This window comes from Balaenoptera acutorostrata, chromosome 15 (genome assembly GCF_949987535.1).
Source record: "Balaenoptera acutorostrata chromosome 15, mBalAcu1.1, whole genome shotgun sequence".
Lineage (NCBI taxonomy): Eukaryota > Metazoa > Chordata > Mammalia > Artiodactyla > Balaenopteridae > Balaenoptera > Balaenoptera acutorostrata.
The window spans coordinates 63,655,871-63,679,614 of record NC_080078.1 but is presented as its reverse complement, the minus strand read 5'-3'; the positions used below and the strand labels follow the sequence as shown (position 1 = coordinate 63,679,614).

At 46.1% G+C, this 23,744-nt stretch overlaps 2 protein-coding genes across 12 annotated transcripts in view; both read right to left on the bottom strand.

Moving 5' to 3' along the window:
- Positions 1-15,211, bottom strand: part of MAPRE1 (microtubule associated protein RP/EB family member 1) — a 30,608-nt gene extending 15,397 nt beyond the window's left edge. The window contains exons 1-2 of one of the 3 annotated variants that reach the window (XM_057528650.1): positions 15,098-15,211; positions 10,248-10,371 (exon numbers count right to left, since the gene is read on the bottom strand). In XM_057528650.1, the coding sequence (XP_057384633.1) occupies positions 10,248-10,368 (121 nt within the window). In that variant the 5' untranslated portion in view covers positions 10,369-10,371; positions 15,098-15,211. Of the gene's footprint in view, positions 1-10,247; positions 10,372-11,702; positions 11,786-15,097 lie in introns of those variants that run through there. The other 2 variants (XM_057528652.1, XM_057528651.1) reach the window with 2 other exon arrangements.
- A 5,056-nt stretch (positions 15,212-20,267) lies between these two features.
- Positions 20,268-23,744, bottom strand: part of DNMT3B (DNA methyltransferase 3 beta) — a 36,592-nt gene continuing 33,115 nt past the window's right edge. For 5 of the 9 annotated variants that reach the window (XM_057528638.1, XM_057528641.1, XM_057528639.1 and 2 more), the window contains 2 exons: positions 23,132-23,250; positions 20,268-21,774 (listed from right to left, as the gene is read on the bottom strand). In XM_057528638.1, the coding sequence (XP_057384621.1) occupies positions 21,633-21,774; positions 23,132-23,250 (261 nt within the window). In that variant the 3' untranslated portion in view covers positions 20,268-21,632. Of the gene's footprint in view, positions 21,775-23,131; positions 23,251-23,744 lie in introns of those variants that run through there. The other 4 variants (XM_057528643.1, XM_057528644.1, XM_057528647.1 and 1 more) reach the window with 2 other exon arrangements.

Below are 23,744 nucleotides of genomic sequence, written 5' to 3'. Positions count from 1 at the left end.
AAAAAAAAAAAAAATGACAACTACAAAGAAAAATGAATGTCAGCGGGAGGAGGGATTTCCCCAGTATTTCAAAGATCCATCCTCTGACACAGGTTTAAAAAAAAAGTTTTTTCTAAGATGTTTGCCTCCCTGAGCTTTTTACATCTCTAAATAAACTTACCTATCAGTTTATAAACAAAGTTGAACAGAAGATATTTTTGTGTTCCTCCATGTAAATTTTTTCAATTTTAAAGGCCACTATAAGAAATTATTGCATATATTTCATCCCATTTGCTCCCCAATTTCACTCCTTCCTCCATTTGCCCATTTTTATCCATCACCACCCCCAGAAGTGTTTTCTTGGCACTTAATATTTCCAGGAATGTTACTTCTCTAATGCCTACCAAAATACACTCTCCTAATACAGGGCAGGCTTCATGTGCACTTACTGCCCTTTCAGGAAAGGAGGCAAGAAATCCAGCGACTAAGCAATAGGTGTTGTGCAGAACGAGGCCGCCTTAATACGCATATTCAACTTATTTTACATCAGGCCAAATTGGCTCTCTGCCAGATCTGGCATAAACAGTGCCATTATCATTATTTTTGGAAAGATACAAAGAAAGCAGAAGCACTTCAATGACCTGAGTGACATGCTTAGTAGAAAGGAGCACCAGAAAGTGAAAGCCTGAATTTTTTTTTTTTTTAATAAATTCATTTATTTATTTTTGGCTGCGTTGGGTCTTCGTTGCTACGTGCGGGCTCCTCATTGTGGTGGCTTCTCTTGTTGCGGAGCATGGGTTTCAGCAGTTGTGGCAAGCAGGCTTAGTTGCTCCAGGGAAGCCCAAAAGCCTGATTCTTGAGGTGGCTGATTTATTTACTCATCCAACAGAAATATACTGTGGGAATTATGTACCAGGCAATGAATTAGCAATATTTATGCTTTTTAAAATGGAGGCACTGGGCTTCCCTGGTGGTGCAGTGGTTGGGAGTCCGCCTGCCAATGCAGGGGACACGGGTTCGATCCCTGGTCCGGAAAGATCCCACATGCCGCAAAAGCAACTAAGCCCATGCACCACAACTACTGAGCCTGTACTCTAGAGCCCACGAGCCACAATTACTGAAGCCCAGGCGCCACAACTACTGAAGCCTGCACACCTAGAGCCCGTGCTCCGCAACAAGAGAAGCCACCGCAATGAGAAGCTCACCCACCTCAACGAAAAGTAGCTTCTCACCGCAGTGAGAAGCCTGTGCACCGCAACGAAGAGTAGCCCGCACTCGCCGCAACTAGCGAAAGCCTGCTTGGAGCAGCGAAGACTACGCAGCCAAAAATAAATAAGTAAAATAAAGGAAATTTAAAAGTCATAATTTACCAATTGCAATGTACAGATCTGGTTTGGATCCTGATGCATACAAATCAACTTAAAACACACACACACAGAAGATAATCTATTAAGCATCTATACCCACAGCACTGCTTTACACATGAAAGATATTCTTTCTGAACCAGCAAAATAATGTGCATTTACTAAATTCTCAGGCCATTCGTGGGACTTTCCATTCAAAACAGCAGTCATCTGCTTCTCAGAAAAAACCTGCTTGAAGAATGTTGCTTTTATTTTAGAGATAGAAGTTATAGCCATTATAAATGTAAAAACTGAGGACCAAAAACTGTAGCCAAAGACTACAGAGGCAAGAGACCAAGCTTAGAACCAGACCCCAGGTATCCTGACTCCCTGTCCATTGCTCTTTTCCATGTCATTATACACCATATTAGAACACCCTACCCTGGAATAAAGAAGCATTTCCTGAATCAGGGAAGAAAGAGGTACACCATGCTGCTACACTCTGGCTGAAACAGAGTTAACAAAGAAAAACACTGAGACCCCACTAAAAATAGACAAATCAACTGGACAATTCACACAAAAAAATGTAAGCAGCTGATAAACACGTGGGGAGCCAACCTAAGGAAATGATTTTTTTAAAAAATATAGCCTGACAGTCCAGTGGTTAGGACTCTGCACTTTCACTGCCGAGGGCCTGGGTTCAATCCCTGGTCAGGGAACTAAGATCCCACAAGCCACCAGTGCAGCAAAAAAAAAAAAAGTGAATTTAATAAAGTAATACCAATTTTAAAAAAATACAGCAAAGATTTACACATGAAACTTGTGTAACTTTATTTACAAGAGTAAAAAATGGAAGCAACCTATATGTCCCAAAGTAGGAGCAATCAATTACATAATCTGCACACCATCACCTAAGAGAATATTATGCAAGCATTCAAAGCACATTTTTTTTTATAGAACTCTTTTTATTTATTTATTTATTTATTTATTTATTTATTATTTTGGCTGTGTTGGGTCTTCATTTCTCTAGTTGCGGCGAGTGGGGGCCACTCTTCATCGCGGTGCACGGGCCTCTCACTATCGCGGCCTCTCTTGTTGCGGAGCACAGGCTCCAGACGCGCAAGCTCAGAACTAAGATCCCACATGCCACAGGGCAACTAAGTCCATTAGCCACAACTACTAAGCTTGTGTGCCTCAACGAGAGAGCCCGCATGCCACAACTAGAGAGACGCCCGCACAATGCAAGGAAAGATGCCGTGTGTCTCAACGAAGATCCCGCGTGCCACAACTAAGACCTGACACAGCCAAAAGTAAATAACTTAAATAAATAAATAATACTAAAAAATAGAAAGAAAACACAATGTGTTAGATTAAACCATACAAAGTTATTGTTTTATAGATCAAAAATGATTGAACAGTGGCCATATCTGGGGACTGGTACTGAATACATTCTATTTTTAAAATATTAATTATGTACTACAATGAATATTACTTTTATAATCAGAACACAAAAAAAGAAGGTAAATGTTTTTTACAAAGAAGTCTGTCAGCTGCTTTTTTACAAAAGGGCTCAAAACTCCTGGCCTGTAGATGTCTCAGCTTGTTTCAGAAGAGGTTAAAAGGGGCTTTCCTTCCAGTCTCTGCCTTAATAACAAAGGCTGGCAACATAAGCAGGGTAAGAAGAGGACCCCTCAGGTCTTCCTTGGTGGTGCAGTGGTTGGGAATCCACCTGCCAATGCAGGGGATGTGGGTTCAATCCCTGGTCCGGGAAGATCCCACATGCCTCAGAGCAATTAAGCCCGTGCACCACAACTACTGAGCCTATGCTTTAGAGCCTGCAAGCCACAACTACTGAGCCCGCGAGCCACAACTACTGAAGCCCGCACGCCTACAGCCCGTGCTCCGCAACAAGAGAAGCCACCGCAATGAGAAGCTCACCCACCTCAACGAAAAGTAGCCCCCCCACTCGCCACAACTAGAGAAAGCCCACGTGCAGCAACGACAACCCAATGCAGCCAAAAATAAATAAATTTTTAAAAAAGAAGAAGAAGAAGAGGACCCCTCTTACATGGCTGCTGTCCCAATGATCTGGGGCAGGAGAACAGGTCCATGTAAAATCTGTGGCTGGAAAATGCAGACAGACTTAGGGTTGGACCAACTGTGTCATGGCACCAACCACCAAGTCTCTGCTGACTGCCACAGCCCCATTCTACCAGGATCTGTGCCACTAGCAAAGAACACACAAGGGCACAACGCAGCCCCTTCTCCAAAAGCCTGCAATATCTCAAGTGCACTGGCTCTCAACCCTTTTGGGTCAAGGGTCCCTTGGAGAATTAGATGAAAGCTGAAGTCAATATTCTACACAGGATAGATGCCTTTCAGGACTTCCCTGGCGGTCCAGAGGTTAGGACTCTGCACTTCCAATGCAGGGGGCATGGGTTCGATCCCTGGTCAGGGAATTAAGATCCCACATGCTCTGTCACGGCCGAAAAAAAAAAAAGGATAGATTCCTTCCTATCAGAGAACTCTAGATTAAGAGTCCTCAAAGTTTTACACATAGGAAACACTCTATTAAATGTAAAAGTGTTCAGACTTTTGGAAGTAGATGAGGCTTAAGTCATCTTAAAGGATGAATAAAATTTGGAAATAGAAGGCTGTGAGGAGTCATTAATGCAGACATTAAAAGTCGGCCTCGAGACATTTTAACAAGTGAAACATAATCCTATTTTAATTTTAAAAGCAAGAAAGAAAACCGTACAACATTGTGTGCTTGTATTTGTTACTTACTGCAACAGTCTGTAATAGCAATAGACTGGAAACAAACTAAATGTCCATTAATAGGGGACTGATCCAAGGAAATTATGGTACTACACCGCCATAAAAGAAAAGAAAGTGGCACCTGCTACATGGATATGGAACACTCTCCAGAGTGTCCAGTGCAATTAAACACTACCACTTGTGTAAAAGGGGGGAAAGAGAACACACACACAAAACACAGACAGATGGATGTTTCTGCTTGTATACACTCTCTCTGGAGGCCACCCAGCTGATAACACTGGTTACTTCTGGGTTGGGGAACTGGGTGGCTAGTAGATGGGCTTACTTTTCACAGGGAGACTTTTCACTGTTTTTTTGTTCCTTTTGAATTTCAAACCATTTGAGACTTTCAGTTATTCAAAAAGTATGTCAATTATGTTTTTAAATTATAGAAAATACTGAATGTACAGCTAAAATGAGTAACCTTGGGCAAGCTGTTTAACTTCTCTGTCTCAGTTTCTCTATCTATAAAATAGGGATGACAGTCCTTACCTCCCCCCCACCCCCCCACGCCGAGGTTATATAGGTAAAGCACTTTAGAAAGTGCCTGGCCTATAGTAAGAGTTCAATAAATAAAACCGTAATTAGGGGGAAAAAACACAGCTAAAAGATAACAATGACTATCACTTGTGACAATACAGCAGATTATGGTTTTCTTCTTAATGTTTCTATGAAGAAGACCTAATTACTTATAATCAGAAGAAAATAAGTTTCTTGTCTCTTGCTTTAATTAACACCAAGAGGTACTTGAAGAATTAGGCAAAAAAATTTAAAGAGATACTTCCTTGAGCAGAGAAGTGACAATAAAAAATGGTCTCTTTGAAGGCTGCAGACTATCTGATACAATAAAAGAAGAGTAGGGGAGGGGAGCCTGCAGGGAACGTAGGGCCCTGTTAGGAGGCCACTATGGCAGCAGCCTGCAAACTGAGAAGGGGTTACAGCAAAAGACCTTGCAGAAGACACAGAGAACTTTGTGAGTTAGCCTAAAAAGATGATTCTCAGGCCTGCGACACTAGAAGAATGGTGGAATTATGGCCCAAAATGGAGTGTCTGGAAAAGGGAGCCAACTTGAGGAGAAAACAAAGTGGGTGAGGTCTGGTCAGGCTCCTGGTCTCACTCTCAGAGCAGCTCTGGGAGCAAGACTGACAAGCTAGTTTATATCAACTCGAGGGCTGGCAGGGCCCCACAATGAGCTAAGAAAAAAGGAAACCTAGCTTTTGCCTGGGAGCATCTGAACACCTCTCCTACTCTGTACAGCACAGAACTGTGAAGGAGGCCAGGATGGAGGGGAGAAGGCAAGGAAGGGGGATCCGAGAACATTCAGTGAGGGCCACCTGACATGTTCAGAGCACCATGCTGGGCCCTTGGAAAAGCGCAAAGGGGCCTGATCGTGGACTGGAATCGAAGGAAGAGAGGAATGGAAAGCAAATGGCACCCCCACCCCCACCCCTTCTTTTGGGCCACACCTCCTGGCTTGCAGGATCTCAGCTCCCCGACCAGGGATTGAACCCAGGCCACGGCAGTGAAAGCCTAGAATCCTAACCACTAGGCCACCAGGGAACTCCCTTTTTTTTCAGCATCCCCCTTCTGACACAAGCGATCCCATCAGAATCTTTCTCTGTGATCAGGGTTTTTTCCTTGATGACTATCTTTTCAAAATACTTGACTAACTCTCCAAAACAGAGAGACTATGGAATGTAATGAATCTTGAAACAAGCGGCCAGCTCTATCACTGAAAGTCATCCTCACCTTATCTCACTACAAGAGCCAAGCAATGGCTCACTTCACTGTTGGAGGCAGGGAGCCCACAATGCTGATAAAACTCAGCCATTTCACAGGCAGCCAGCACATGAGTAGTGTAGGACCTCAGAGCTTTGCCCTCTCAAGGGAAAAACCTATTCCTACCTTTCAAAGCTTGGGCTTGGTAGAGAATTCTGATCTGCATGACCCCCTGCTCATCAGAGGTAAGACCAGGAGGGACCAGGCTCCAGTGTTAAACGTCACTCGGATTCTCCTCGGGCTTCAGTAAACACAAGGATCTGAGGAGCCTCACTTTCTCTCTGACTCCGATCCCCAGGCAGCAGACCTTTTTCGGGGACACGGTGTCTGCGGCTCATCCTGTTTGGTCTCATACTTGAAGCTGAGACCCCATTTCCTAAAGACCAATGTGAAACACAACACAACCTTCTACATACTCTGAGAAAAGTCCCACACAGCTCTCAAAAGGTGAACTAGCTGTGAACAGAAGTTTGTTTATAAATCACGTGCATAAGTATTCTGCACTGGGACTTCCCTGGTGATTAAGAATCCACCTGCCAACGCAGGAGACACGGGTTCGAGCCCTGGTCTGGGAAGAACCCACATGCCACAGAGCAACTAAGCCCGTGCACCACAACTACTGAGCCTGTACTCTAGAGCCCATGAGCCACAACTACTGAGCCCACGTGCCACAACTACTGAAGCCCACATGCCTAAAGCCCATGCTCCACAACAAGAGAAGCCACCACAATGAGAAGCCCACTCACCGCAATGAAGAGTAGCTCCCGCTCGCTGCAACAAGAAAGGCTGCGTGCAGCAACGAAGACCCAACGCAGCCAAAAATAAATTAATTAATTTAAAAAAAAAAAGAAGTATTCTGCACATTATACTGGGGAAAAGCCCTTTATCCAGGATACGAAAAATGGCAGGCAGCAGGCAAAGTTGAAACTCTTCACAGATTTTTAATGAGACAATATCACTATAATTGATAATATGTAATTTACATTTGTTCAACTCTCCTCCAAATGCTTCTTTTAAAAAGACAGAGCATGTATACAGCAGAAAAGAGTACAGGCTGTGTGGTCAGAAAGATCCTGGGTTCAAAATCAGGCTCTATAACGTCTAAGCTGTGCCCTGTGCAGTCTCCTCCTGTGTAAAACGAGAATGTGTCCTGCCCCTTGAGAGACCGAGGTTCACCTCAAGGGTCTGGTGCAGAATCAGTATCTGAGAGCTATTTTTACAGGTAAGCCTCACAACAGCACAAAAGATGAACCAGATCCTACTACCCCAGTTTATAGATGAGGAACCAGAACATTATGGGACTCAGGACTTCCCTGGTGGTCCAGTGGTTAAGACTCCGTGGTTCCAATGCAGGGGGTGTGGGTTCAATCCCTGGTTGGGGAACTAAGATCCCACATGCTGCATGGAGCGGCCAAGAAATAAAAATAAATAAATAAGAATAAAAAAATTTTTTAAAAAAAGTTATGGGGCTCGTCCAAAGTCACATGGCTCATTGCAGACTGAAGTCTCTTCATGCCCAGTCCTGACTACTCATGACAGCTCCCTGTCTGAGACAAATCTGAAGCCAGATCAGCACATATACAACTTATCTACATGTGAAAAGAGATCTCATTTTTGAATTAACTAAGTGAAATACATCTTGGAGTATATTTATAATAGAAAGAGGTAATTTTTAGGGAGAAACTGCTGGTGAAAAAGCTGGCTCCAATGAACACCAAGATGACCTCATCCCCCCCCATTAATCACAAGGCAAACAAGTGCTTTAAAAGCCTCCAACAAATGGGGATGTCGCAGTGAAACTGAGGAAATTAACAGAAAGTAGGGGGAAAGCAGCACGGCTCTAAGACTAACAGCCAGTGCCTACGACTAACAAAGCAACTGATGTTTAATAAGCATGACTCCTGGGCAACTCTGTCTCACTGTACAACTTCACATCGAGCCTGTCTGACTATCTATAAAACTGAGATTAAATCTCACAGGGGAGGGATTTCCCTGGTGGTCCAGTGGCTAAGACTCCATACTCCCAATGCAGGGGGCCCAGGTTCGAGCCCTGGTCAGGGAACGAAATCCCACATGCCACAACTAAGAGTTCACATGCCACAACTAAAGATCCGTGGGCACTTCCCTGGTGGTCCAGTGGTTAAGAATCCGCCTTCCAGGGACTTCTCTGGTGGCGTAGTGGTTAAGAATCTACCTGCCAATGACACAGGTTCGACCCCTGGTCCAGAAAGATCTCACATGCCACAGAGCAACTAAGCCCGTGTGCCACTACTGAGACTGCATGCCACAACTACTGAAGCCCGCGCACCTAGAGCCTGTGCTCCACAATAAGAGAAGCCACAATGAGAAGCCCACGCACTGCAACAAAGAGTAGCACTGGCTCGAACCAACTAGTGAAAGCCCACGTGCAGCAATGAAGACCCAACACAGCCAAAAAAAAACAAAAAGAATCCACCTTCCAATTCAGGGAACACGGGTTTGATTCCTGGTCGGGGAACTAAGATCCCACGTGCTGCTGGGCAACTAAGCCCACAGGCCACAACTACTGATCCCGCGCCGCAACTAGAGAAGCCTGTGTGCCGCAAAGAGCCCACGTGCTGCAACTAAGACCCGACGCAGCTAAATAAATAAATAAATGTAAATAAATTTAAGAAAAAACCAAAACAAAAACAACAAAAAAACGAGGTATGCCTGTACATTTCTACAATCATCTGAAAGGTTACAAAACTTAATAACAAAAAAAAAAATCCCTCATGCCACAACTAAGACCCAACTCCGCCAAAAATAAATAAATAAATAGATTTATTTTTAAAAAAAGAGGGTTTCCCTGGTGGAGCAGTGGTTTAGAATCTGCCTGCCAGCGCAGGGGACACAGGTTCGAGCCCTGGTCTGGGAAGATCCCACATGCTGCGGAGCAACTGGGCCCGTGAGCCACAACTACTGAGCCTGCGCGCCTGGAGCCTGTGCTCTGCAACAAGAGAGGCCGTGACAGTGAGAGGCCCGCGCACCGCGATGAAGAGTGGCCCCCGCTCGCCGCAACTAGAGAAAGCCCTCGCACAGAAACGAAGACCCAACACAGCCAAAAATAAATAAATAAACAAATAAATAATTTTTTAAAAATAGTAAATATATATTAAAAAAAAAGAAATTAAAAAAAAGCTGAGAATTATAAAAAGAAAAAAGAAAGAAAAGTTGGAAATAACCTAAATGGCCAAAAATTGGGAAGATATTAAACTCCACCATATCTACAGAAAGAAATAGTATACAGCCATTAAACGTAATTATTTCCAAGACAGTGAAAGACACTAGAGAATATCCACAATTTAATGTTAAGTGAAAAAAAGCTGGAATATATACAAATATACGTGAGCACAGAAAACACCCAAACAGTGGCTTTCTCTAAATGAAACGACCAGCATTTTTAATTTTCTTCTCTCTAGTTTTCTAAAGGTTATACAATTTGTATAGACAGAAACAGAACATGTTTTTGTTCTTGTTTTAAATCATTACCTCTCTGCCGGATTCTTAGTAAACAGTAGGTCAATAAAGTTGTGGCTAAAATGGCAAACTTGCCTGAGTTTGGACTTGTGCTACTTGGGAATAAGAAATGCCACTGAGGGCTTCCCTGGTGGCACAGTGGTTAAGAACGTGCCTGCCAATGCAGGGGACATGGGTTCGAACCCTGGTCCGGGAAGATCCCACATGTGGTGGAGCAACTAAGCCCGTGCACCACAACTACTGAGCCTGCACTCTAGAGCCCGTGAGCCACAACTACTGAGCCCACGTGCCATAATTACTGAAGCTTGCGCGCCTAGAGCCCGTGCTCCACAACGAGAAGCCACTGCAATGAGAAGCCTGTGCACCGGAACAAAGAGTAGCCCCCACTCGCCACAACTAGAGAAAAGCCCACACGCAGCAACAAAGACCCAATGCAACCAAAAATAAATAAATAAATAAATAAATAATTTTAAAAAAAAAAAGAACCACCACTGATAAACTAATATAGAACTAGAACAATTACAATTATTGTCCTTAAATAAGTCACTTCAAATTTGGATGCACAACAGTGCAGATGGAGAAGCTGGGACTAAGCTGCAGGCCTCAGAATGGAGCCTCTGCAGCGGGAGACGGTGGACACACAGGTCAGAACAAAGCACACTCTTTTTAAGCACAGTTCCTCTCAGAAGTGGAACCAGGACAGAGCTGAAAGAAACGGGGCAGCCCCAACACAGAACCTGAACCTGCACCTTTTGCAATCAGATACGGGCCTGTGCAACCCTGAAGGACCCGCTGGCTTTCCTGGAAAAGGGGCCGACTGATTTCTCTTACCTGAGCACAACTGTTCAATCTTCGTCAGATTCAACTGCAGAGACTCATTGATCCAGGCCAGCATGTCATGTCGACTGAGGTTATCACTGGTGACCGACGTTGAGTACACATTCACTGCCATCTTCTATAGCATGTGAGGAAAAGAGAAGGACTCGTGTTATTGGGCAGCAAGAAGGAGCAAGCATTTCCTGGAGTCACCAGAGCAGACCTGTGGGGACACTCAATTTATAAGCCTCACCTTCTTCACCAACAGGCCAAACCAGAGACACTAGGATTCCAGCCACGAGCCTCGATTTCCATGAATAAACACGACCTGAAATGAACTGCCCAACTTCAGCCAGCCTAAAATTCAAGCCCCATTTTAATGTGATTGGTATAAAATTTTAAGCTACAAAAAACACTAAGTAAAGGAATGATTAAGTGTTTTATGAAGGGAGGCTGATGCACAAGCAAAAATGTTCTCTGCTTAGAAAACGTCAATCCAAGTTTATCCACTAACTTATCAAAATGTTTACACCAGTTTTCTTCAGATGGTGGGCTTTTGTATTAATTTCTCTTTATAGTTTCCACTATGAAGTTTTCCAAATTTTCTTTAAAGACTATGTCCACTTTTATAATCAAAAAAGTAAATAACCTTTTCAATAACCTAAGTACTACAAGGTGTTGGCAAATGACCTCACAGTGAAGAGACCTTAGTACCAATTCTCTGCTGAGCCTCCTGAAGACAGGGCATCTGAGGGCCTACTAAGCACCAGGAGCTTAGCAGACACTTGTCACTTAACCCAACAACTTGCTGCAAGGCTCACTTTATTCTCCTCATTTTACAGATAAGGAAAAAGGTACAGCACAGAAGCCCTAGGAACGGGCAGCCAAGTCTGCCCCGCCCCATCACCCACATTCTTTCCCCTCCCCAAGAAAATCTGCCCTTCACCTTTCTGTCAGGCTTTCCAATTCAAAACAACAAGCACAGAGAAACACATTAACTGAAAATGTTTACCAAGCACTGTTCTAGGGACAGGGAAACAGATATGCAGGAAAGACAAGTTGCCTGTCCATAGGAAGCTCACTTTCTAGTACAAGTCTGACACTGACCACATACACAAACAAATGTCATTTCATGCGACCATTTACGCAATGAGGGTGGAGGGGAATGTGGTCAGGGAAAGCCTCTCGGAGTGGATGTTTGAGCTTAAGAATCAGAAGGAGGCAACCCCACAGAGATGTGGAAGAAGGGTGCCTTCAGCCCAGTGAGCAGAAGGGGTAGCAGGAACAGAAGTGGGAAAAGAAGTGAAGAAGCCAGATCCTGTTAGGACTCTGCAGGCCGTGATGAGGAATTTAGATTTTATTCTTTAACTGTTAAGGAATCCATTGTGGGGATTTAAGTGGGGTAGAATCACACTCTCATTTAAGTTTGAAAAAATCACCCTGGGACTTCCCTGGCAGACCAGTGCTTACGATGCCATGCTTCCACTGCCAGGGGCACGGGTTCGATCCCTGGTCGGGGAACTAAGATCCCGCAGGCCGTGTGGCACAGTGTGGCTAAAAAAGAAAAAAAAGAAAAAGATCACCCTGACAGCTGGTGGAGAACAGACAGTGGGAAGGGAAGACTCAAGCAATACGAGATAAGGGCAGGTGTATCCAGATCTAAATGAAATCCATGGGCAATTACCATGAGGACACATGACTATAAAATATTAAATTTCACGATGACCTTGACACTTGTTATTTTCCTTGTTTCATATGACATCAATATGACCAACAGGAGGAAAAAAACTCAGAGCAAATTTGGAACCACCATGGGTCGCCATGCTCTCTTGTGGCACTTCATTCCTTCACCTAGCGACTAGCTAGACTTCCCACGTGTCTCCTGCAAACCTCACGAGTCACAGCTACAGAATGTGAGAGCCGGAAGACGAAGATCTCCCATCCAATCCCCTTTTTATGAACAGAGGTGACTGCGGTCTAGAGAGATAAATGACTTGGCAGGTCTGTGCCCTCACATCCCACATTCCCCCATCCCCCACAGCACTTGGCACACTGCCTTGCACACGACGGGCTCAGTAAATGCCACCTGTTTTCAGGCTGGCAGGAGACAGAAAAATGTGTCTGTGTAAACTTTTTTCAGAAAGCAAACTATCAACACTATTACTTAAACTTAAGTGAGAAAACCATGTTATACAAGGAGCCAACACAATTTAGTTCCTGACTCCACTGGGAAATTAATCCCACAGCACTTCATTCAAACCTCTGCAACTGTCATTACCTCTTCATTTCTGAATAATTCCCGGATGAGATCTGGACTGGTAGGCAATTTGCTCCATACCAAGAGCTGAGTATTTGAAGCCTGGGTTTGAACGTGAGGCTGTCACTCATTAGTTGTATGACCTTGGGCAAGTTACTTAACTTCAATATACCTCAGTTATCTTGTGAGTTAATGCTACCTATCTGAAAAGGGTGAGGTGAGGTTTAAATGAGATTATGCACAAAAAATGGTTTGGTATTAAACAAACAAGCGCCAGGTCGGGGAGGTACCTTGTCTCACTCATCCTCCTATCTCCAGCACCAAAAACAGTGCCTGAGACCTGCCACCACCATCTCTCATCTCCATCCACAACAGCCATCAAATTAGTCTCTAACTCAAACTGTTTTTACACAGCAGCCAAGGAGAATCTTCTGAATCAAAAATAAGACCAAGTGTCTCCTCTGTTTAAAATCCCCAAATGAATGAGTAAATGAAATGCAGACTGTGTGCAAAATGCTATTATCAGGTACCAAGGCAAGACACATCCAAACAAAAACCACCACGGTCCCAGGCTGAGCACTTGTAATCTATTTTGGGAACATTCATACATACATACATCGGGTAATGTGTGTGTCATGCTGCCATAAAATGTAAGCAGCTGGTTAAGCCACGTGTGTCTCCTGACCACACCCCAGCTCAGAAAACATTAATGGCCTTTCATCATCATATAATTCAAAACTCTTTCATTAGCAGTACATTAATACCTGGTCCCATGTGCTTTGCAAACTCTGCAACCACTAAATACATGGGGTTAGGCACCCTGTGGATGTGCAGTAAACATCCACTAACTCAACTACTTAATTGGCTCTTCCGGGCAGTCAAAACAGAGCCCAATTCTCAGAGCATCAGCTACAGCTAGCGACAGCTCACTCTTCCTCTACAAGGATCCCACTGCTTGGCCTCAATGGAAGACCCCATGAACACCATGCAAACCTCACTCCCTTAAAAGGCTCCTTGATCCAGGTTTCAAGTGCCTTGAAAAAAGCTCCCCCTTGCCTCTCCAGGTGTCTCTTCTCCTTCAGCAGGTCACCTAGCAGGCCCCCAAACCCACTTTGATTCACTGATGGCTGATGAGCACCTATTACTTTCAAGGCACCATACTGAGCCCTATGGAAAGAGCGGGAGGAAGGTGCCACCAGAAAAAAAGCAATGTGACCCTAAGTAAATACTTCACCTCTCCGGATCACAAAGAGCTCACCTGTAAAAGATGAACAATATCTTCATCACAAGATGGTGGTGAGGATTAAATGAGAATCTGAGTGAAAGCACAGCATGTCCTAAGCTTCCCTATGTGCCAGAAACCACTACACACTTTGACACACCACCGCAAAGGGCACAATGGATGAAACATGCCCTCTAGATCTGGTCCTCAGGGAGGCAGCATAATACAGAGGTTAAGGGCCTGGACTCAAGAGTCACAGATGTGGATTCAGCCACTTGCTGGACACCATAAAGCAAATCATCTCTCAGAGTCTCAGTCCCCTAAATTGTAAACTGAAGACAATAACTCTTAGAGACAGTGTAATATTAAATGATATAATGCCACACAACACCTGGCACACAGCAAGTGCCCAATTAGCAAACAGCTATTATTACTACTCTTAGAGATACCTCATTACAGAGGTGGATGGCAGGCCCGGTGTACCTTCCTTCAATGGGCCTCAGGAGTCTCATTCCCAAAATGGAGGAGAGGCCAAGCTCTGCCCTGCAGCACCCCAGGTCAGCTGTGAAGCAGGGACTGAAAAAGCACTGTTCATGTCACCTTGTTATATTGTCTTCCCAGTGAGCATATAAAATTATCTTTTCCAGGTATTAATTTTCTCATTTCCTGTCTTCCCACCATAATGTAGATTCCTAGAAAGCAGGCCTTTGCCCTCCTGCTCCTGGGTGTATAGCCAGCGCTTAGCACAGTGCCTAGCACCTAGTGGACGCTCAACAAATACCGATGAAGAAAGAAGGAAGTCCAGTGAGCTGGCATGCTTTTTGCTTTTCTGCTATGCACCACGACGAGAGCTTTCTGCATGTAGTATCTTTGTCCCCCGTTTTACGGACGAGAAAACTGAGGCCCAGAGAGGTTAAAGCACCTGCCCAAGATCGCACAGCAGGGAATTCAATACAGGTATGAATCCAAAACCCGAACTCTTAATCATCAGGCAGCACCGTCTCCTACAATGGGGGTCCTCAGACCTCCCAACAGAACCCACTTCAACCACACACACGCCCCCTACCCGGCCCAGCCACCCCGGAACCTCCTGCCTCCGCCGTCCGGGCTCCACGCCTCGGCCGCGGCCCATAAGCCCCCACGCCGCCGAGAGGCAGCCCCCACTTCCGGCCCGAGGCCCCGCCCCCCGGCAGAGCGGAGAGCGCGCGCCCCCCAGCCTGGCCCGCGCGCGCCGGGTCACGGCCCCGCCCTTCCCCCACCCGGCCCGAACCGCACTGCTGAGGGGAGCGGCCCGAGCACCGCTCGCAGGACCCGCCGGCGCTCTACCCGCCCCGAGGCCCGCCCGTCCGCCCCCGGCCGCCGCCCCGTGCCCGCTAGCTGGCTCACCAGCTCTCGGCTGGACCGCGTCCGCTGACCGTACCCGGCTCCGGTTCCGTCTTCGTCTCGTTCAAACCGCCTGACCCCGCCCGCCCGCCCGCGCAATGACCTCACACGCACCCCCCCCCCCCCCGTTACGCGCCGACGTAAAGGCTCGTCATCGCCCGCCGGCTCCTTTTATAGAGAGGGACTAAGCCGCGCACTGGGGGCGGAGCCCGACACTTGATCGACGGCTGGGGTGCCCAAGGGGCGGGGCGCCGGCTGCCGGGGCAATGCAGCCGCGTGGTCTGCCGCAACCAATGAGATCCCTCCTCGGGCCGGGGTGACTCCGCCTAGAAGGCGGGATCCAGTTACAAATTCTACACCCCAGTAGCCAAAAAAATTGGTTTTACAATGAATTTCTACAAAAATGAGTTATTGGATAAAAAATAAATCAATACGGTCTTTGAGGAAGGACTTAGAAGTCACCTCAGAGACACATTCTGTGACTCTTCTATCTAGAATGACCCTATAATCTCATCATCCGTTTTTTTCTTAGTATAGTCATCTTGTTTGTTTATGCCTTTATTGTCTGCCTTTCCATAAGTTCCACGGAAGCAAGGTTTTTCTCAATCCTGTTCCCACCGTGTCCCAGAGCCTGATACATAGGTTCTTAGTAGAGACTTGCTCAAAGAATGAACTACACCCACTTTACAGAAGAGGAAACTGAGGGTCAGAGAGGTCAGCTGCCCAGCATCACAATGACTGATCCAGGTTTCTAGCTGGTTTCCTTGTCCAAATATCATTTATTCTTGTGTTCAACAAATATTTATTTTCCCTGATCAATCAGGCCCTAGGATTTTGGTGATGACCAAGAACCAGACATAGCCTCTGAGCTCTTAAAGTTTCCAGTCCAGCAGGGAAAGCAAAGCACGTAACTAATTACACATCACTATTTAATTACAAACCAGACTTAGTGTTAGGCAGGAGGAGGCTGTGGCAGGAGTGATGGCAACTGCATTGCAAGAGGTAGGGTCCTGGAGGCCTCTTCTGGGCTGGGTCTCTCCCTCCCCTGAGGCCTGGAGAGATGTTCAGGGAAGAATAGGTTGGGGAGCTGGGGCAGGAGCTATTTATCAACTGGCCTGGAGGCACGTCAATATTTTAACCACCAGTATACTGCTGGGTAGTCTCTCTGGTATGCAGCGCTCCAAGAGTTCAGCATGAGACCTGACCTCACCTGAGCAGTATGGGAAGGCTTTCCAGAGTTGATAGTTGCCCTAAAATATGAGACGTTAACCCAGCACAAGAGTAACGGTAGGAAAAGAAGAGGATGCAGCAAAGAGCCCTGCAACCATACGATTACAGCAGTGGTAGTAATATTAGCACTATAGTGAATTGATACGAAGTCTGGATAATTGAGTAAAGATATTCATAAGTGATTTGGGCAATATAATGTGTTATCATCTTATACACAAGGACATTAAGTTTCCAACAGTTTCAGTGAATTTCATAAGTAGCAAAGCCAGCAGGCCTGGGTTCAAATCCTGACTCTGCTAGGAGTTAGAATCAAATGATGTGTGTAATGTTCTTAGACCACTCCTAGCACATAGTATGTGTTCAATAAATGTTAGTGATTTCGAAGTCCCTTTCGATTAATGTCAACATTCAATTACTGTCAACTGATTGTTGTCAGCAGTACCTAAAAGCCATTTTGGGTGGGGGAGGAATGGGTGTGGGGAATGAAAACCAAGTCAAGAAGAGCCTCAAGTGCCAGTCTAGAGTTTGAACATGGTTCTAGAGACACAGGACATCACAGGTTTCTGAGCAAGGGCCTCAGAAATAAAACTCATCTACCCTCCCAGGAGACAGCTCGCCAAAGAGGGAGGGCCACGTGATCGCCTCAGTCTCCACCCTCCTCCCTGAGGAGGTTAGCCAAGGTTGTCTGGGTTGACTGAGAAAGGCCAGAGGGTAAACAGAAAAAAAGAACTTCCATCCAGCAGGTGAAAGTTGGGAGACTTTACTATGCGTCTCTAAGCTACCGTTTTAAAGTATGAGGTAATCTCATTTTCCCAGATAGAAATTGTGAGTCTCCTCTCCGAAAACAAAACAAACAAAAAACTATGACTTCAAGACCCGAGTTTTCCAAATGTATGACAAGATTGTTGAACTAAAAAATGGTGTCAGGTCTCATTTGCCTTGAGGACCTCACAAGCTCATGGAGGAGAGGACTGCAAAAGTAAGAAATGATAATACAGATTGCTTTGTGCTGAGATGGATTCTTCTATCTGTCCACAGGGAAGGAGGGCTCAGATTAGGGGATGTCTCTTAATGCTGCCTAGAATGGAGGCAAAGGAGGCTTCCTGGAAGAGGTGAGAACTGGAGGACCAGTCTGGCAAAGCGGAGAAGGCTGTTCCAGGCAGAGAACAGCACATGCAAAGACAGAGTAAGCAGTCCCAACTCCAGTAATAAAGTTAAACAGAAAGAAGGAAGAAAGGAAAGAAGGCAGAAAGGAGGGAGGGAAGGTAAGCTGGAAAAAAGTAAGAAGGGAAGGAAGCAAGAAAGGTAAATTGTACCATAGGCTGCAAAGGGCAGCAGGTAATTTCAGGATCCAAACACACACACACACACAGATGCAGGTGAGATCAATGGATTCACAGCACAGATTCTAACTTACACCTCCTTTGCCACTGGCTGTGTGGCCTTGGGTATGTTAGACTTCTGAGCCTCAGTTCTCTTACCTATGATCACAGTAATCACTGCCTCACTTCAGGGTTGCTGGGAGGATTCTCTAACAGTAAACATTAAAGCAGCTGCCGTTTACTCAGCACTCACTACCCGCAAGCACTCTGCATGTGCTTCACATACACTAAATCATTTGATCCACACATCAGTATTATGAGGTTATTATCTCCGTTTTACACTGGATAAACTGAGGCACAGAGTGGCTATGGAGCACATCCAAGATCACAAGTAAGGAGGGGGTGAAGCCAGGAGAGGTATCCAGTCTGGCTGCAGAGAGGAATCAAGGATGAAACACAGGCCTGGAACAGAGAATCACTCAAGAAGCAGTTGGCTGGAAAACCAGAGGGACGGAGGTAGAGTGGGGCACCCTCTCTGTCTAGTGCTGATCCCCCACCAAACAGCCATGGAACTGTCCAGAGGTCAGTCCCTGCACCCCCAGGAAAGATCCCTTCCACAGGTCTCTGGGGTGCCGGTTGCCAAAGCCACCCCCATCAACTCTCCCTAACAAGGAGCACGGGGACCCCAACATGATGGGGGGCAGGGGGGTGATGGACACAGTTTCAACGCCAGATGCTGCTGTTGCTATAGTTAGCATCTGAGCCCAGCTCCTTTGAAACACCTAGGTGAATATTACCTGTCCTTCCTTTTCAAGACTTTAATACATTAATATTGGATGTTACCATCACTACCAGCACCGTCATTAACACTGCATTGATTAATGGGTTTCGTTATCACAATGCCATTCAATACATGTGAGGGCTTACTACATGCCAGGCACCAGGCAAAGCAATTTACCCAGATCACAGCCTTGAACATTCACAGCAGCCCTAGGAAGTAGGTAGGATTTATGATCCCCACTTTTATAGAGATGAAAAATTCCAAGGGTCACCTGCCCAAGTGACACAACATGCCAGACCCCAGATACAGCCCCAGGCAACTGGAAGACTTTTTCAGAAAAGGCCTACTTGTGGTACAAACCAACTACTTCCCCAAGATCAGAATTTTCATTACATTCTCCATTTGGCCCCAGACCTGGGATCACAGAAATCCAAACCTGGCCCCCATCTTGAGAAAACACAGAGAACTGCCCCGGCAGCCCCAACAAGGTCTCCCCGCTAGCCTGCCCACAGGTAGGCCAGGACACCCAGGGGCACCTCACAGGGCGAGCTAGTTCATCTCCTCTTGGGGTTTTGAGGCCGAGGCTGTTTATTTTGCTTCATCCTGTCCTGGCATTTGGTGCAGCACTGTATACAAGATGGCTTAATAGGGCAGCCAAGGCCCCTGGGGCCTGAACACCTGAGCAGAGTGCCAGCCTGGCTTGGCTTGCTAATTGACAATCGTCTCACCATGGCAACTTGCACCTGGGCTGTCCTAGCCCAGCAGTGCCTAAAAAAATTGCTGGTTTCTCATTCTCCAACTCTGGGCCAGACCCTTTCTGAACTTGGCCTTATTAAGGCCCACAACTCTAATCATGGAGGTGGCCATGATTATAACCTATCTTATGTGAAGAAACTGAGGTTCAGAGGTGCCAAGTACAACTGAGGCTCAATTGATACACTATGTGCATCCCATTTACACACCTTTCTTCCTCTGCACGCACCAGCTGACCGATATTAACCTCTGGAGAGCTATTGAAATCAGCTCCTTTGCCCTGACCCATGGTTAGAGATAGTGAGACATGAGGATTATGGCATGATGGGCTCTGGGCTTGGGACACCTGGCTGGGTGGCCCCAGGTGAACTTTAAGATGGAACTACTGAAGGGAGTTGCAATGTTAAGCTTAAGCAAGATACACATTCCACCCAAAGAGCTGGGGCCACTGGCAGCTATGTTAAAATCTCGGACCAAGGGCCACTCCCAACAAGTCCCCTCACTGACTGTGGCTGAACTGTGATATGACAACTTGGGAGCAGTGGAACAAGGTGCAGGGAAAGCCTACAGAGGGACAAGGAACTGGAGGATCAGCCCTGGGATTCCTGAGTCATCTTCACCAGCTACCCAAGAGCTGTAATAATCTGGAGATGGCTGTTCCAGACATCAAGGCTTTAAATGAACTCAAGCACTCCAGTTATTTGTTTGGGGGACCAAGGTTTAGAAACCCATTCACTAGCCGAGATTGGTTCTTGGACCAGCAGCATGGAATTCTCAGGCTCCACTCCAGACTTAATGAATCAGACTCTGGGGATGGGGCCCAGAAATCTCCAGTGAACAAGCCTTCCAGGGAACGCTGATACATTGGAGTTTGGGGACCATGGCACTAGATTTGGGGGCCACCGTGGTACTTATGTACTGGGCCTGTTGAATGAATGACCTACTGCGACCACCCACCTTTCCACTTTAACCAGGCCCTCACATACCCCACCCACCTGACCTGCAAAAGAACAAAAGGGACACCAGACTGTTAGAGAAATACTGATTTTAATTCAACATAAGGTAAACTCTAGGCATCTGTCATCTTTCAGCCTAAAAATTAGCAAAACTGTTGAAACAAGGCACAATTTTTCCCCATACTTTGTTACATGGCTCCAGTTACAAAAAAAAAAAAAATATGAAAATGTTAAAACAAAAATAGATGTCTGAGATTTAAAAAAAAAAGTGTATAAAAAAACCTCCCACAAAACCTGTCAACATTGTTCCTTAGTCTACAAAATAGCACCAGTAAGAAGAGTAAAAGGTGTTAAAAACCATTACGACAGCATTTCTGAAATGCAGCTTGTCCGACCTCCCATTCTCCCTAAAAATGGTTTATCGATTTATCATGGAATAAAAAAGGACTTTAAAATCTCTGGAGGGAGGGTCGAGCTTTTATTGCAGTTTTCCCCCTGCAGTCTCTTAGATGAGGGGAAAGTGCGAGGAATGTGCTTCTGCCCCTGGCTGTCACTGCTGAGTTTAGAGAAGCCTAAGGAATTGGGGTGTCATACTTCTAATCTGGGGACCTGTGCCTGCGGAGTAGTCTGGAGGGTGGGGGGATGGGTGGGGTGGCGTCTTACCTAAGCCTCCTCCTTCTCCCCCCTCACACGGGGAAGGGGAGAAGACAGTGAGATTCCATACCTGTCTACACAATATATGGCAGCTTATAACCCAGCCCACCCCTTCCTGAGCTTCCAGAGGGTTCTATTGCAGTCACTGGGAGGGATTTAGCTAAGGGTAGCCCTGCCCTTGGGTTTATGGGGGAAAAAAATAGCCCTGAAAGTGATGATGATGTCATCCCGGCTGAAATCACCATCCTTGTGGAAAATACTCTAAATGGGCCCCGGATCCCAGCCCTTTATACTGAGGCCAGGGGAATGTGCCGGGGAAAATTCAAGACAGACATGGACATCATGTCCTCTTCTGCTAGCCCTAGAAGAAACCATCCTAGGCCCTTAAAAAGGTCCCTTAGCTACATGTCTACTGCCACACACTCCTGGAAACAAGGAGCTGCAGACATTTAAAAAATTAAAGTCTTGCAGTAACTGTCTTGGGTGATTTTTCAGCATTAACCTGAGTATCGGAGAGCTGTCGGCACTGTGGTTTTGGTATCTTAGCCATCGTTTCTCTGAGCGGTAAACCCAGGAGGGAAAAAAAAGCCATCTTACTACCTAGTTCAAGTTTTAAAATTTTAGAAGACAAAATAAGCACCGTGTTTGGCCGCTCCGAGCGGCCAGGTCTGAATTGTGCACGAGGAGATGGCACCTCGGGGTCCCCCTGCCAGGAGGGGACAAGGCAGCTCTGCTCCTGACGAGGTACTCGGCCCGACCCCACACAGCTGAGCTGGGAAGGGCAGAGCCTGGGTGCACCTCCTGGGTCGTGGCTCTGCCCACACGCCCTGGTGCCTGGGGTACTATTCACATGCAAAGTAGTCCTTCAAGGGGGCGAAGAGGTGTCGGATGACAGGTACACTCCAGGACCTCCCGAGCAGCTTCTGGCGGGCAACACGGCCCATGTTGGACACATCTGTGTAGTGTACGGGAAAGCCGAAGATCCTGGGGGTGGGGAGGGGGGCACCAGAGTGAAAACACAGGGAGTCAGATGTGCTCCCTCCAGCGTGCTTAACGCCTCTGGGAGATCCTCGCCTTGGCAGCCAACGTGGCGCTGCTCTTCCTGACCTTTGACCCGTCCCTTCCACCAGGCCCACCAGGCCTTCACATGAGCCCTCTCTTGACCCCCAGAGGTCAGGCCCACCAGTTCTTCAGCACAAAGGACTGTCATGAGGGCATGGTCCCTCTCTGAGGGCACCTGTCTTGTGCATGCCCCTACACTGGCACAATGCTCCTGGCTCATAGATGGTGCTCAGTGGACCTTTCTCAAATGAATGAATGCCAAGATGGCCAGCCAGCCAGCAGACAGAAACGTACCTCTCCTCAAACCACACAAGGACAGAAGTTAGGCAATTGCCTTAGTAAAGAATAAGGACACTCACAAAATGGACCTTATTTCCAATCACCAGATGCTCAGATAATTTACCATGAGTAAACTGAAGCATCCTGCATTTTCTTTCTTTCTTCAAAGCAAACTGCTGGATCAAGGGCCAAGCTGGACTTAATGGTAGATGGCAACCAAATATACCAACAGCCTCCTGAATGGAATTCTACCACAGGTCTGGGAAGAGGCTACAGATACACTGGACCTCATTCTTTCCCAGGTTTACAATCTAATACCACAAAATAAACCAAGAAATAAATCCAGTTGTAGAACTAAAATATCTGGAATGTAAATACTCTATCAAATAACCGCAAAACACAACCAAAAATGTAAAGAGGAATAGTCATAGCCTTTACTACATTCTAATCACAATAACAAAATAAAACAAAAGGAGTGAGAGAAAAAAATTAAATACAGAACAGGAGAAATGAAATCTAAGAGCTGGTTCTCTGAATCAAAATAGACACACTACCAACTTAGTCAAATAAATGGATAAGGGAGAAGACAGACTGTGGCTAAGGAGGAATCAGCTTTAGAACAAGCAACTTGGCAGGAGGAATCCTGAGAAAGAGCAATGGCATGTCGGCGGGGTTTCCTTTAGCTGGATCCCCATACATCCTAGTGGCCCAGCATGGTGGGGGCAGGCAAATGCCAGGGCAGCACAGCCAACATAGACAGATGTGCTGTCTCATGACCTCATGTGTTGGATTCCTCACCACCACAACCCTTTTGCCATTTCTGCTAGGAAATAAACACTAACTGAAGAGGTTACTCCCAGCCCTGCTAACACAGAAGGTCAGTGAGAACATGTGGAATTAAGGCAAGCACTTGCCCATTCGCACTGCTGGCCTTAACCATGTTTTCTTCCCCTTTCTCTCTATCTGCTTGATTCCCCTTTCCACGTACAGCCTTGCTCACCTTTCTAGCTCAGTGCACCACAAAACATCTTCTTTGCCATTCATGACAACAGGGAAAAGTTGGTTTTTCCCCTGTCTGATCGAGTTCGACTTGGTGGTTATTGTCTGTACTTTCTTTAACTGGAGAACAAAACGACATCATGGAGTGAGCACAGAATGAAGGGTTCTGGGTCAAGGCTCAGAAGCAGGTAAGGGAAGGAGGAGGGAGGGTGGGTGGGAGAGAGAGAGTGGCAGGGCCGGGCTCCGACAGGGAATGAGAAAAGGAGAGTTGGAAGGACAAGAACACTCTGTGCTTCCCACAAATGCCAAGAAGTTAATGAACAGGAAGGACGAGCCTCAGAGAGAACAAGCGATAAACAACAAATGACCACAAATGAGATCACATGGGGACCAAGAAAACAGTTACTGATCAAGCAAGATTAAGCAAAATTAAAAGTCCACCCAGATTGTAGAGGATGGTCAACCAGGGTTTGAATGAATGGAGCTTAGCTTAATGGAAACATTGAAAAGTAAGTTTATGGAGATCTTAATAGAATTATCCATGACTTAACCATAGATTTTTTTTTTTTTTTTTTTTTGCGGAAGTGTACTCATTTCTCACTGGGAGGATGAGC